This window comes from Physella acuta, unplaced genomic scaffold (genome assembly GCF_028476545.2).
Source record: "Physella acuta isolate Inbredline_101_S28 unplaced genomic scaffold, ASM2847654v3 ptg000259l, whole genome shotgun sequence".
Classification (NCBI taxonomy): domain Eukaryota; kingdom Metazoa; phylum Mollusca; class Gastropoda; family Physidae; genus Physella; species Physella acuta.
The window spans coordinates 97,404-114,106 of record NW_026731778.1 but is presented as its reverse complement, the minus strand read 5'-3'; the positions used below and the strand labels follow the sequence as shown (position 1 = coordinate 114,106).

The window sequence follows — 16,703 nt, the reverse complement described above, 5'->3', positions numbered from 1 at the left end:
TCCAATAAGGTCCCATCACCAGAACGTTTTCCTATAAGGTCCCATTATCAGAATGTTTTCCTATAAGGTCCCATTACCAGAATATGTTTTTCTATAAGGTCCCATTACCAGAATATGTTTTCCTATAAGGTCCCATTACCAGAACGTTTTCCTATAAGGTCACATTACCATATAACTTACTCATCCAATAATATAGAAAGGAGACAAGTATGTGACATATAGGTCGAAAATCTGAACACATACGGTCAAGTATTTGAACATATAGGGTCAAGTATCTGAACCTTCAGTGTGCAACCTATGATTATAGAATAGGGTAAAAAAAAATTCATAAAAAACGTTTTAATAACAAGCTTTTATGTAATGATGCAATAAAAAGTAGAAAATAAATTATAGATTTGTACTTTAGAGTGATTCGATTGAATGATATGTATGCTAACGTCATATCATATTTAGTTTTTACGTCATTATTTTGGTGAACTTTAAATGTAGACATTTTAAACGGTGTGTCATTTGACACGACGTACGATAACGTTGTTGATTTTTAAAACTTGAAGTTTATAATCTTAAGCAAATTTACCACCACCTTACCACCACCTTACCACCACCTTACCACCTTACCACCACCTAAGGTGATCAAAAATTAAGATGACAATGTAAGATATAGAAAAAGAAAATACATTGAGTGGTAAAAATAAAAAAATGTCATTAGACGTAATGTATTATGTATAAGTAAACTTTCTTAAAAATTAAAGAAGTTCAAGTCAAAAAGAAGATTGATGAAAACTGTAATACTAAAGCGAACATGGGAAGGTAATCTGCTGCAAGACTAAGATATATATTCGTCTTCCTTCTAGGTTCATTGCCTTTTTTGGTTGAGGTTAAACATCGCCATGTTTTCAAATATCGCGATGTACGTCACTTCTCTCCCCTCTTACTTAGTAATCGCTTCGTCTACCTATTGTTTACAACACGCTTACAAAGAAAAAATATCCCACCCCTCTACTTGAGACATAAAATAAAAAAGTATATTGTGCCTTGTCGTCACAGGAAACAAAAACGGTGGCGTCTAATGTTGTTAACCCTTGTCTTCCTAAATTATTTTTTAACTTGTTAAAGAAATTGAATGTTTAGTTAATGATTCTGACGCGAATTTTTTCACAAGGGACGATACTCGTGGCTGTAAACAAGGCTGTTCTAATTTTAGAACAGTTGTCTTTCCTCTCGTTTCTCTATTAGGGAAGCCGTAAGGGGAAGACACGCGACACGTCTTTTAAAATGTAAACAAGCGTGCACGGGGTACACTTAAAATAAACCCCGCTGCGAAAATGATAATGGCATGGTGACACTTTTTGGAAAACACGCTTTCATGTAAATAAAATAAGAGTCGCTTTTGTTGTCGCCATGATAATGTATACCTATAAGTTCTCTCCGCCATTACCGACCTAGTATGAATTTCGCGCGCGCGCGCATGTGTGTGTGTGTGTGTGTGTGTGTGTGTTTGTGTGTGTGTGTGTGTGTGTGTATGTATATCTCAAAAAAGCGTATCATGTCAACACCTGGGCAACAAGTCATAGTCAAAAAAAGGCCTAATTCATTACAGATCTATAGGAAATCCCTCTTTACATGTACTTACGTTAGGGGGAGTAAACTCATTTGAATAAAAAAAAAAAAAAACGTATTTAAATATATAGAGTTATAGAACCTTAACCCCGCATACCTACGTACCAACGCACCAAGTCGCCCTGTCGCCCATTAAAAAACACGAACCTACCGAGACTTCGTTTCGTCTCAAAACCTGACTTAACGGTGGTTGAAAGAAAATTCCGACCCTTAAATATATTTTTGTTTTCGCTGACCCTCGCTATAAGCGCATAGTTACAACCATTAATCTTTCATACATAGCAAGGGACGGTTCGCAGGACATGTGGAAACAAAATTTTTTAATTTGATCAAAGAATGACCGGGCGTACGATATGTGAACATAGTTCATGTACAGCTGTAGTCTAATGAAAAAAGCCGAGAGCCGTGGCTAATTACAGCACCAGCTGTCGCCACACTTAACGCTGGCTTCGCGTTAATTACTATACCTCCCGGTGGGATCGCTTCGCGAACCCACATAAATCAATGACGGGTGTCAAAAAAAAAAAAAAAAAATTTAATTAGGTGGGCTATCAAGTTGATGATGGTCCAGTGGGTGTGACCAAAATTAACTCGGACAGTGTACGGTCCCTCACAAAAAGAAAAACTTTGCTGGTGAATCGATACGTGCCGGGTGCATTAGCGAGTAACAGGTGTTGTTAATGTATGTTATTCACAAAGTACACGCTAACGCACCCCTACCCTCAAACCCCATCATTACTCCCCCTCTCATCCACCAACACCCCTATCCGTTTACTATTAAACATACATACAAGTAAATAAACAAACCAACAAATTAAACAAATAAACAACATTCAAAGTAATTAAAATCAATTTTAACAAGTTAAAAATTAAAAAAAATAATCATTTAAAAATTAAAATCCAATTACGTAACTCGTTAATAAAAATGACACAATATAAACAAAGTAATCAAATTAAATAACAAGTAAACAAACAAAATAAACAAACAAAATACAAAGTAATTAAAATCAATTAAAATTTAAAATTAAAATTTAAAAATTTAAAAAATTAAAATCCAATTACGTAACTCGTTAATAAAAATTACACAATATAAACAAAGTAATTAAATTAAACAACAAGTAAACAAACAAATTAAACAAAATAAAAATACAATCAAAGTAATTAAATTACGTAACTCGATAATAAAAAATTAATTAAAAATTTAAAAACTCATTAAAACTAATTAAAAAATACATTAAAATTACGTAACTAGGTCAAAAATTAATTAAAATTTTAAAAACTCATTAAAACTAATTTAAAAACGCATTAAAATTACGTAACTAGGTCAAAAATTAATTAAAATTTTAAAAACTCATTAAAACTAATTAAAAAAAATTCGTTAAAATTACGTAACTAGGTCAATGATTACGTAACTAGGTCAATGATTATGTAACTAGGTCAATGATTACGTCATAATGTTACTAATTACGTCACAAGGTCGCCGGTGGTGACCTACTGACCTACTCCGCATCCGCATCCCCCACCCTAGGGTGGGTGAGTATTTTGCTATATCTCATTGTCCCAGGCTGCTCACCCACCCTCACCCACCTTCACCCAGGTGGGTGAGTATTTTACTATATCTCATTGTACATCCTGCTCACCCACCCTCACCCAGTTGGATGAGTATTTTACTATATGTCGGTGTACCCCCGCATCACCCAGGGAGTATTTTACTATATGTCTTTGCGGCAGGCTCACCCTCCGCATCACCCACTCCACCCAGGAGGGTGAGTATTTTGCTATATGTCATTGTACCAGGCTGGGGGAGTATTTTCCTATATAGCCTTTGTTCCGCATCCGCATCCGCATCCGCATCCTGCTCACCCATACGCTCCAAAAGTGACCTAATATACTACTTATATATATGTGTGTATTATATATATATATATATATATATATATATATATATATACTTTCAAAATAAAATAAACATATATATATATATATATATATATATATATATATATATATATATATATATATATACATATATATATATATATATATATATATACTTTCAAAATAAAATAAACATATATATATATATATATATATATATATATATATATATATATATATATATATATATATATATATATATATATATATATACATATATATATATATATATATATATATATATATATATATATATTAATATTAATATAAAGTGTTATATATATATACATATACATATATACATATATATATGTATGTGTGTGTGTGTCCGTGCATATGAATGCGCGAACAGCAAGGGGTAAATCATCAACTAAGTTCTTACCAATTTGAATGTCACGACATTTTAGTGCGTACACTGTGGTACTGCACGGCAAAGATAAAAAGCAGTAGTGTTTAGAGGTGGTGGGGGGGGGGGGGGGGTTAGTGGGTGGGTTGTGTGTGTGTGTGTGTGGAAATAAATAGTATGAAAATGCCACATTGCACCAGCGGACACAAGCACGTTTTGTATTAGGTAAACAAATCAGAGCTGAACCTACGTAAATGATTAATTAGGGTCAAACATTAGGTTTTTGGTGGATTTTTCGTGTTTTTTAAAGGATTATTATTCTTTTAATTGCGTGCTGAAAAGCGAATACAATGTTAGTTTGACTAAGCCAGAGGTGCGGTTAATGATTTGGTATTGCACTTTTCTTCAGTAAACAAGTTGTACAAGTTTGTATTGCACTACACAAAGTATTTTATCAACGAATCGTTACGTCTTTTAGATAGCAGAACCAGTGCGTTATAATATTTTAAAGCGACTTTATTTAGAGCAGAACGAACTAATCCAATATACGATAAGTTCAAATAATAGTACACAACTTTTGTAGATGCGCGCACTATAACAATTTGAATATGGATAAACAAAAATTATTTTTTTTAAATATGATGGTATTAATACACATCGTAAGATCAATATAAATTTGAATATTAACAACAGTTTCTTGTCGTGTGTGCGTGTGAGAAGCCACGGGTCATGCGGACAAAGTACCGCTGGAACAACTACACACGACACGCGAACCCCTCTGGTCTTCCGTATCGATTTTCAGAACGGATACTGGTCCGGTCGTTCGGAGCCATAAACCGCATGACAGATGAGCATTCCTTGTGTGTTATCGTCTGCGGGGGGATGGAAAGGTCGCCAGACGTGTGATGTGTTGTGTTTTTTTTTTGTCTTCATTCCGGTACGTCACTTAAGTGCAGAGTGCACTTTAACGTCGTTGGGAATATAAAAACATAGAAAGTGTAAAATACGAGATAGTGTGTGCGTAAACTACACGCTGGGTGAATCAATAATCTGATGGAGATTTTCTTTGCTTTAAGGAGTATAGTGCTTTCTGTGGACATCTTCAGGCAAGATCATTTTTTTAAAATAGAATTTTAAATACAATATTTCATAATTTAAAAATTGTGGTTTAACTTTTGTAAAATAGTCTTTTTTTGTGGTTGGTTAAACTCCGATGCTGAAAGAAAGATTAAAATTTTTCCTGGCTAAAGGAAAGGCCAGACCAGTTACCATGAGAAAAATAACCTTCAAATGTGTTCCGAATATTTTTTGTTCCTGTTCTCGAATGGTGTACATAGTCTGCTTGTTTCTGGTCATACTAATGATCATGTTCACCCCGCTCCTGCGAAATCTTGTTCTACAACCGGTCTGGCCGTATGCTTGGAGAGAACTGAGCACTTTCGATGTGATTGAGCTTCGATTTTTCACCGCGAACGAGATGGGGGTTGAACCTGTGACCTCTTGCCTGATGAAAACACAACCCACAATTCAACTCTCGGAGATGGATACAAGAAACGTTAAAAGTTACAACGATGTCAAAGCGTCCAATTTGCGAAGTTCTGACCATTTCCGGTTTCTACCTGCTTTAAGCTTCAAGGATAAGTTGAGAATGCTTCATACGTATTTAGTGTTAGCAGAGGCACTGAGGAATATGAGAGTGGAATTCTTTTTTGTTCAGGGTTCTCTTTTAGGTGTGCATCGTCACCAAGGGGTCATCCCCTGGGACGACGACCTTGACATCACCGTCAACGTCACGGACTGGAAACTCGTCCGTCACGCTCTGTCGTGCATCGATGGTTACATCCTCTCCGTGACGACCTACATGCACTGGAAGTTCTACCCCAACTCCACCGACCCTCGGCTCGGATTTCCTTTCGTGGACATCTTCTTCTACACAGAGAACGAGAACTTCATCTGGGCCGTCTCGAGCTCCACCTCTCTCTACCTGGTCTTCGCCAAAGCCGACACGTTCCCTCTGACCACGGGTCAGTTTGAAGGCTTGTCCGTCCCGATTCCCAAACACACGGATAAAATCCTCAAAAACCGATTGGATCACGGGATATGTCAGTCAAGTGCAATGAACCATAAAACAGACTTTGTGCTGCCTTGGTCGTCGGTTTTAGATGTTGAGTGCTCCTCTTTAACTTATTTATACACCATGTACAACTTGGATTAGAACTCGCATCTCCCATCGATTGTTTATTTTTGTTTAAAACCTCCGAGTAAAAATGAACGCCATCTTCCAGAGGAGATACCTTCACGATGAAGATATGTCTGTTGTGTTGTTGAAGAAGTAACTCTATAAGTTGATAGCTGCTTGATATTATTACTTTTAGTGAAAGGAAAGTATCATCCCGCGCATAGCATAATTGTTACTATACAGTATGTTGATGTGGACGTGTGGAACAGTAGCGTCGCTAGGTCGGGTGTCACCCGGTGCGCCACCTCATGGTGTCATCCCCCCCCCTCCCCTTTTTTTCCTCTGTAAATTTTACAGCTGGTGTAAAAGCTTTAAAGCGTTCACATTTAATACTAACGATGTTTATAGTCTGTTGTTAATTAATACAGCCGGGTGTAGCATTGTTTGCATGTTTACGTTATAGTGCCCCCCCCCCTTTCCATTATTGCGATCATCATTATGTACTTAAAATATTTTAAAAACTCTAATTAACCATTCATTGAACTGGGAAAACATTTATTCTGTATCCTGCAATGTTTTTGTCTTGGTGTCACACCCCAAAATGGTGACATCCGATGCGGACCGCACCCCCCCCCAGCCCCGCCCCTGGTGTGGAAACATACTTTTCCGCTACAATAGAAAAAGCGGGCATATTAAAAACAAACAACATTATATTTGTTCTTAATTTAAAAGAAAAATAGGGACGACGTGGTCGGATAGGTGAGCATACTACTACTAAACCGAGAGTCCCGAGTTCAAATGCCGGGTTCCAAGTCCGTAGAAGGTCCCTAAGTCCACAAAGCTCTATAGGGTACCTGGTTCAACTTATGTCCGCTGGGCATAGTGCTGACCACACTATCCATTCTTATAGGGCTGGTAAGTAGGTCACCAACCAGCTATACGGCTCAATAAAACTTGCATGAGCCATAGAACTGGTTGGTGACCTGGTTACCAGACCTATACCGAGGTCATTAAAACGGGTGTACCACTTAAAAATATATTTTTTAAATATTAAAAAAAGTGCACAAAATAAATATATTTACTAAGGAAATTTAATACAGGGGTAATAGTGTTGTACTGAGCTTTTCAATATAATTCAAATTTGACTGCGTAATATTTAAAAATCTGGCTTACTTGAAACATTTTTCACGTTTTAAAAACAGAAAAAAAAACAAAACTAGAAAGATAAAATTTTCCAGTCGGTTACCTAATGCAGTAAGAGGCCTATTAAGTTTAAATTAATTTTATTAATGAGTTCTTGGGAATGTAAAACAAAATGATTTAATACAAAAAAAAAGTTTTAAAAATTTAGAATAGGAAAGCGCCAAATGTAATTCTCCAGTTCGAATCGGGTTCCAAGTCAGTCCACCCAGCTCTGATGAGTACCTAACACATGTTGGGGAAAGTAAAGGCGGCTTGGCAAAGTGCTGACCACACATTCCTTTCAAGTGCTGATCATACATTCGCTTCATATATGCCGAGGTCAAGAAACACGAACTCTACTTCATCTGCTCAATGGATCACTAGGTCTAAAGAGTATTCTTCACTTTTTAAATACTAAAAATGAAATGCTTAGTCTAGTTGGAGTATTGTAAAGTACATATTTATGTAACTAAATGCTAAATAAGCTTATAGCAAACAAGTTCAACTACACACAGACACAAATGACACGGCGAGTTTTTACATAGCACACCCCACTCCTTAAATCTGTATCCGTGTTGATGTATAACAATTATTGTGAAACCATTTTGGACTTTTAACGTGTGAATAACTGAGTTACTTATACAAGGTTTGTGTACGCATGTTATACTGTAGTGTACGGGCGTACTTGATGAACAGCACGAAGACGCATGCGCATTTACAGACATGTATAAACACATACAAACTTTCAGGATATAAATGCCATTGTTTATTAATTGTATCACGTGATGTTGCGCTGAGTTAGAAATAAAGTGTTAAAAAACGAGTGAGATATATATTTTTTTTCATTTTAAACATTTTAATTTTTTTACGTAATTAATAATAATTGCATTATAATGTTTAGTTTCTAATTTAAAGATAACACCTTAGATTATATAGGCTACTGAAGGGTCTTTTAAAATATTAAACAGGTAAAAAGAAATTGGGATTGTTTCGTCTATGGAATTCTGTTATGTTTTAATACAGGAATAAATCGCAACGAAGACGAGGCATAGTGGCACCACTGTCGAATCAGGCAGTGGTGGTGGTGTGTGTAAGGGGGGGGGGGGGTAAATAATAGTTTTGAAAAATATATTAGTAATTATTCGGTCTATGAAAGTATATTACATTTTGAAGAAGCTTGCAAAAGGATTCACGAAATACTGAATGTTACTATTAATAAATGAATAACAAGCTTGTTTTTGAAATAACTGTACTCAAACACACGTACATACACACACATAATTATATATATATATATATATATATATATATATATATATACATATATATATATATATATACACATATATACATATATATATATATATACACATATATAGCCTATATGTATATATATGTGTATATATATACACATGTATATGTATATGCATTGCGTATGTACATGCTAAGGTGTATGTGCATGATTATTTTTTTTTTATGCCCATGCTTATGTTTCATGTTAATGTTCATGTTTTTTTTAATGTTTGTTTATGTGTAAGTATATGTGCATGTTTATGTGTATGTATAGGCCAACATATATGTAGGCCCATATATATATATATATATATATATATATATATATATATATATATATATATATATATATATATATATATATATACAAAAATATACAAACTCATAGATATATCCTATTCTTGTGTTTATACATATATATTACTCATTTGTGGACACTAATAAAAAATGACGGGTGGGGGACGGGTGGGGGAGGGAAGCTGACGGTGAAGAGATCTCAAAAAGTTCTACGAATGATTAAAGAGACGTTTCACTTACAAACATTTAGTGGAAGCAGCAATCAAATAATTCAAACGAGACGAGAATAAATTAAAAATGAGTTAGTATTTAAATAAACATTAGGGCAAAATCGGATTTTTTCAGGATAAATAAAAGTTGAACCCTCAGTAATTATAGAATTCGTGATGTTAATACTATTTTTAAAGGGGAAAAACAAACATTTCTTGTGTATAAAAACAAGGCGTTCACATTCAGCAAAAAAAATGAAAAAATTAAAAAAAATAATAAAATAAGCGAATACTTTTCGAGTTTTCCATTCCATTAGAATATACTTTAAAAAGGAACTATCAGTACTCTGAATTTAATATTTTCTTAAGATGGCCGCTGTTTTTAATAGCGATTAATCTAGCTCAACCTTCGTTGTAATACTTAACACATTTATTTGAGGACATCCTTAAAACTTAAGTTTTTAAAAGTTAGGCAGTCAGTGCTGATTATCTAGAAATAGAAATGTAATATGAAATGTAATATTTATCAGAAAATATTGGCTAAAGCCATAGGCCCTATTCATCTATTTGTCCATAGTGTACTGAATATGAAATAAGCCATTGTTTGTCTACAATCAAGGGTCATTTTGACCCACTTTTGATCGCTAGAGATGTACAGTGTGGCAAGTAGTTAAGCTTAGCCTAGCCCTGACACAATTCTGTGCGTTGTGTTCTTCCTCGCGTGCTCTACTCACCTCGCACAAAGATTACATCGCCGTCTGTCGGGAAAATAAAAACAGGGATCGACTGAACACAGTGATTAGCAGGACGCGGGGTGGAATACTGTTCTCGTGGATATTTTGTGAAAATTTATTGTTTACTGTTTTATATTCAATCGATTATTTTCAATTGTTTTAAAGACGTATTTTAAAATAATAATATGTTTTTAATATGTGGTTATTAACTTATTAATAATTTTTTTAGTTGATTTAACTTCGATGCTGAAAGAAAAACAAAAAGTGCTACTGGCAAAAAGGAAAGGCCCACACATTACCATGAGAAAAATAACATTCACATGTGTTCAGAATAATTTTTTTTCCTGTTCTCGGATAGTATACGTCGTCTGCTTGTTTCTGGTGTTGCTATTGATTGCATTCACCCCACTTCTGAGGAATACTGTACTACGACCAGTCTGGCCTGACGCTTGGAGAGAATTGAGCACTTTCGATGTCATCGAGCTTCGATTTTTCACCGCGAACGAGATGGGAGTTGAACCTGTGACCTCTTGCCCGATGAAAACACAACCCGCGGTTCAACTGTCGGAGATGGATACAAGAAACGTTAAAAGTTACAACGATGTCAAAGCGTCCAACTTGCGAAGTTCTGACCATTTCCGGTTTCTTCCTGCTTTGAGCTTCAAGGATAAGTTGAGAATGCTTCATACGTATCTAGTGTTAGCAGAGGCACTGCGGAATATGAGAGTGGAATTCTTTTTCGTGGATGGCTCATTGCTGGGTGTGCATCGTCATCAAGGCATCATTCCCTGGGATGACGACCTTGACATCTCCGTCAACGTCACGGACTGGAAACTCGTCCGTCACGCTCTGTCATGCATCGATGGTTACATCCTCTCCGTGACGACCTACATGCACTGGAAGTTCTACCCCAACTCCACCGACCCTCGGCTCGGATTTCCTTTCGTGGACATCTTCTTCTACACAGAGAACGAGAACTTCATCTGGGCCGTCTCGAGTTCCACCTCTCTCTACCTGGTCTTCGCCAAAGCCGACACGTTCCCTCTGACCACGGGTCAGTTTGAAGGCTTGTCCGTCCCGATTCCCAAAAACACGGATAAAATCCTAAAAAACCGATTGGATCATGGGATATGTCAGTCAAGTGCAATGAACCATAAAACAGACTTTGTGCTGCCTTGGTCGTCGGTTTTAGATGTTCAGTGCTCATCTTTAAGTTATTTATACACTATGTACAACTTGGATTAGAACTCGCATCTTCCATCGATTGTTTATTTTTGTTTAAAACCTCCGAGTAAAAATGAACGTTATCTTCCCAATGAGATACCTTCACGATGAAGATATGTCTGTTGTGTTGTTGAAGAAGTAACTCTATAAGTTGATAGCTGCTTGATATTATTACTTTTAGTGAAAGAAAAGTAACATCCCGCGCATAGCATAATAGTAACTATACAGTATGTTGATGTGGACGTGTGAAACAGTGGCCGCTACGTCGGGTGTCACCAGGTGCGCCACCTCATGGTGTCACCCCCTTTTTTTTCATCTGTAAATTTTACAGTTGGTGTCACCCCCCCCCCCCCAGTAAAAGCTTTAAAGTGTTCACATTTAATACTAACGATGTTTATAGTCGGTTGCTAATTAATACAGCTGGGTGTAGCATTGTTTGCATGTTTACATTATGGTGTCCCGTCCCCCTTCCCGACCCCCCCCCCCCATTATCGCGATCGTCATTATGTACTTAACCGCACCCCACGCACCCGCCTCGCGACGCCCCTGGTGTGGAAACATACTTTTCCGCTACAATAGAAACAGCTGGCATATTTAAAACAAACAACTTTAACTGTGTTCTTAATATTAAAAAAATAGGGACGGTGTGGTCGGATAGTTGAGCATACAACTACTAAACCGAGAGTCCCGAGTTCAAATCCCGGGTTCCAAGTCCGTAGGAGGTCCCTAAGTCCACAAAGCTCTATAGGGAAAGTAGAGTCCGCTGGGCACAGCACAGTACTGACCACACTATTCAGGTCCATTCTTATACCGAGGTCATTAAAACAGGTGTACCACTTAAATATATTTTTTTAAATATTAAAAAAAAATAAGTGCACAAAATAAATGTATTTACTAAATAAATTTAAAGACAGGGGTAATAATCAGGGTATTACTGAGCTTTCAATATAATTCAATTTTGATTGCAGAATATTTAAAAATCGGGCTTACTTGAACATTTTTCACGTTTTAAAAACAGAAAAAAAAAAAAAAAACTAGAAAGATAAAATTTTCCAGTCGGTTACCTAATGCAGTAAGAGGCCTATTAAGTTTAAATTAATTTTATTAATGAGTTCTTGGGAATGTAAAACAAAATGATTTAATACGAAAAAAAAAAGAGTTTTAAAAATTTAGAATAGGAAAGCGCCAAATGTAATTCTCGAGATCGAATCGGGTTCCAAGTCAGTCCACCCAGCTCTGATGAGTACCTAACACATGTTGGGGAATGTAAAGGCGGCTTGGCAAAGTGCTGACCACACATTCCTTTCAAGTGCTGACCATACATTCCCTTCATATGCCGAGGTCAAGAAACACGAACTCTACTTCATCTGCTCAATGGATCACTAGGTCTAAAGAGTATTCTTCACTTTTTTAATACTAAAAATGAAATGCTTAGTCTAGTTGGAGTATTGTAAAGTACATATTTATGTAACTAAATGCTAAATAAGCTTATAGCAAACAAGTTCAACTACACACAGACACAAATGACACGGCTAGTTTTTACATAGCACACCCCACTCCCTAAATTTGTATCCGTGTTGATGTATAACAATTATTGTGAAACCATTTTGGACTTTTAACGTGTGAATAACTGAGTTACTTATACAAGGTTTGTGTACGCATGTTATACTGTAGTGTACGGGCGTACTTGATGAACAGCACGAACACGCATGCGCATTAACAGATATGTATAGACACATACAAACTTTCAGGATATAAATGCCATTGTTTATTCATTGTATGACGTGATGTTGCGCTGAGTTAGAAATAAAGTGTTAAAAAACGAGTGAGATATATATTTTTTTTCATTTTAAACATTTTAATTTTTTTACGTAATTAATAATAATTGCATTATAATGTTTAGTTTCTAATTTAAAGATAGCACCTTAGATTATATAGGCTACTGAAGGGTCTTTTTAAATATTAAACAGGTAAAAAGAAATTGGGATTGTTTCGTTTATGGAATTCTGTTATGTTTTAATACAGGAATAAATCTCATCGAAGACGAGGCATAGTGGCAACACTGTCGAATCAGGCAGAGGTGGTGGTGGTGGTGTGTGTAGGGGGGGGGGGGGGGGAAGGTAGGGGGGGGGGGGTCATGAGCGTAATCGCTAAATAATAGTTTTGAAAAATATATTAGTAATTATTCGGTCTATGAAAGTATATTACATTTTGAAGAAGCTTGCAAAAGGATTCACGAAATACTGAATGTTACTATAATAAATGAATAACAAGCTTGTTTTTGAAATAACTGTACTCAAACACACGTACATACATACACATAATTATATATATATATATATATATATATATATATATATATATATATATATATATATATATATATATATACATAAATAGCCTATATGTATATATATATATATGTGTATATATATACACATGTATATGTATATGCATTGCGAATGTACATGTTAAGTTGTATGTGCATGATTATTTTTTTTTTATGCCCATGCTTATGTTTCATGTTAATGTTCATGTTTTTTTATGTTTGTTTATGTGTAAGTATATGTGCATGTTTATGTGTATGTATAGGCCAACATATATGTAGGCCCATATATATATATATATATATATATATATATATATATATATATATATATATATATATATATATATATATATATATATACACACAAAAATATACAAACTCATAGATATATCCTATTCTTGTGTTTATACATATATATTACTCATTTGTGGACACTAATAAAAAATGACGGGTGGGGGAGGGGTGGGGGAGGGAAGCTGACGGTGAAGAGATCTCAAAAAGTTCTACGAATGATTAAAGAGACGTTTCACTTACAAACATTTAGTTGAAGCAGCAATCAAATAATTCAAACGAGACGAGAATAAATTAAAAATGAGTTAGTATTTAAATAAACATTAGGGCAAAATCGGATTTTTTTCAGGATAAATAAAAGTTGAACCCTCAGTAATTATAGAATTCGTGATGTTAATACTATTTTTAAAGGGGAAAAACAAACATTTCTTGTGTATAAAAACAAGGCGTTCACATTCAGCAAAAAAAATGAAAAAATTAAAAAAAATAATAAAATAAGCGAATACTTTTCGAGTTTTCCATTCCATTAGAATATACTTTAAAAAGGAACTATCAGTACTCTGAATTTAATATTTTCTTAAGATGGCCGCTGTTTTTAATAGCGATTAATCTAGCTCAACCTTCGTTGTAATACTTAACACATTTATTTGAGGACATCCTTAAAACTTAAGTTTTTAAAAGTTAGGCAGTCAGTGCTGATTATCTAGAAATAGAAATGTAATATGAAATGTAATATTTATCAGAAAATATTGGCTAAAGCCATAGGCCCTATTCATCTATTTGTCCATAGTGTACTGAATATGAAATAAGCCATTGTTTGTCTACAATCAAGGGTCATTTTGACCCACTTTTGATCGCTAGAGATGTACAGTGTGGCAAGTAGTTAAGCTTAGCCTAGCCCTGACACAATTCTGTGCGTTGTGTTCTTCCTCGCGTGCTCTACTCACCTCGCACAAAGATTACATCGCCGTCTGTCGGGAAAATAAAAACAGGGATCGACTGAACACAGTGATTAGCAGGACGCGGGGTGGAATACTGTTCTCGTGGATATTTTGTGAAAATTTATTGTTTACTGTTTTATATTCAATCGATTATTTTCAATTGTTTTAAAGACGTATTTTAAAATAATAATATGTTTTTAATATGTGGTTATTAACTTATTAATAATTTTTTTAGTTGATTTAACTTCGATGCTGAAAGAAAAACAAAAAGTGCTACTGGCAAAAAGGAAAGGCCCACACATTACCATGAGAAAAATAACATTCACATGTGTTCAGAATAATTTTTTTTCCTGTTCTCGGATAGTATACGTCGTCTGCTTGTTTCTGGTGTTGCTATTGATTGCATTCACCCCACTTCTGAGGAATACTGTACTACGACCAGTCTGGCCTGACGCTTGGAGAGAATTGAGCACTTTCGATGTCATCGAGCTTCGATTTTTCACCGCGAACGAGATGGGGGTTGAACCAGTGACCTCTTGCCTGATGAAAACACAACCCACTGTTCAAATATCGGAGATGGATACAAGAAACGTTAAAAGTTACAACGATGTCAAAGCGACCAACTTGCGAAGTTCTGACCATTTCCGGTTTCTTCCTGCTTTGAGCTTCAAGGATAAGTTGAGAATGCTTCATACGTATTTAGTGTTAGCAGAGGCACTGCGGAATGTGAGAGTGGAATTCTTTTTCGTGGATGGCTCATTGCTGGGTGTGCATCGTCACCAAGGCATCATCCCCTGGGATGACGACCTTGACATCTCAGTCAACGTCACGGACTGGAAACTCGTCCGTCACGCTCTGTCATGCATCGATGGTTACATCCTCTCCGTGACGACCTACATGCACTGGAAGTTCTACCCCAACTCCACCGACCCTCGGCTCGGATTTCCTTTCGTGGACATCTTCTTCTACACAGAGAACGAGAACTTCATCTGGGCCGTCTCGAGTTCCACCTCTCTCTACCTGGTCTTCGCCAAAGCCGACACGTTCCCTCTGACCACGGGTCAGTTTGAAGGCTTGTCCGTCCCGATTCCCAAAAACACGGATAAAATCCTAAAAAACCGATTGGATCATGGGATATGTCAGTCAAGTGCAATGAACCATATTACAGCAACTGTCCTGCCTAAATCGTCGGTTTTAGATGTTCAGTGCTCATCTTTAAGTTATTTATACACTATGTACAACTTGGATTAGAACTCGAATCTTCCATTGTTTTTTTTTTTTTAAAGTTGAATGTTACCATCAAGTTAAACTTCTAACTGGAGAAGTTGAAATGTTAGTTTGGGGGCCTTCTTGATTTGTTTTTGCTTTGTGCATACTGTATTATACATGTACTAGAGGAGTTAATGGAGCTTAATTTAAAAAATTATAGTAGATGTATTTACACCATGCCCTAAGACATACACGTGACCACACGCAAACCTTTCAAAAATAAAAGAACACCACTCGTGTTGATACTTATTAAAAATGTGATCTTTATTTGAATCTAAGTATAAAAAGAAAAAAAAACACGTAAAAGGAGTCAAAATGAACTTTTGCTTCTAAACCTATTTCTACATGGAAAATATTAATACCTTGTATTCGGGCAGTTAAAAGGGTGTTTATATAAAAACTACACACCAAAAAAATCTTGTACACAGGGGCCTACAACTAACGTAAAGCAAACTTTAAAAACAAAACAAAAAAATTTCTTTAAAGGGAAACTATCCATGTTTTAAACATAACTGTAGACAATCTTGTAAGTGTTATTTCCTTTTCCGTCCATTACAGCACTAAAGATAAAATAATTCTGCATATTGGGAGTGACTGGTGTAAATGGTTAAATTCTGCTATAATTATAAAACAAAGAATAGCCTAGACAACGAAAATATAAATGAAAACAACTTACAAATTAAGTAATTATTTTAAAATATTTGTATGCAAATAGAAATGTTTAAAGCTATCAAAATTATTCATAAACCGAATCACACATGTCTATTTAAAGCTATTTAATGTGCAAAAATATTTGAAGACTTAAGGTGAGATACTAGAGTTAGATTTTTTTTTCCTACTAAAATTAACTT

The 16,703-nt window shown here is 35.4% G+C and overlaps 2 protein-coding genes across 3 annotated transcripts; both read left to right on the top strand.

Moving 5' to 3' along the window:
- The first annotated feature begins 9,757 nt into the window (after window positions 1–9,757).
- On the top strand, window positions 9,758–11,248 carry LOC131938905 (uncharacterized). Its single transcript, XM_059297130.1, has 2 exons — window positions 9,758–9,905; window positions 10,028–11,248. Exon 2 carries the CDS (start codon window positions 10,042–10,044, stop codon window positions 11,041–11,043), a length of 1,002 nt encoding a protein of 333 aa, XP_059153113.1. The 5' UTR covers window positions 9,758–9,905; window positions 10,028–10,041; the 3' UTR covers window positions 11,044–11,248.
- Window positions 11,249–12,180: 932 nt separating this feature from the next.
- LOC131938903 (uncharacterized) lies at window positions 12,181–16,437 on the top strand. Of its 2 annotated transcripts, none has more exons than XM_059297127.1 (2): window positions 12,181–12,847; window positions 14,819–16,437. In XM_059297127.1, exon 2 carries the CDS (start codon window positions 14,833–14,835, stop codon window positions 15,832–15,834), a length of 1,002 nt encoding a protein of 333 aa, XP_059153110.1. In that variant the 5' UTR covers window positions 12,181–12,847; window positions 14,819–14,832; the 3' UTR covers window positions 15,835–16,437. The 2 variants fall into 2 exon arrangements, with proteins under 2 accessions (XP_059153110.1, XP_059153111.1); XM_059297128.1 differs by lacking the exon at window positions 12,181–12,847 and adding an exon at window positions 14,541–14,696.
- The last annotated feature ends 266 nt before the right edge of the window (window positions 16,438–16,703 follow it).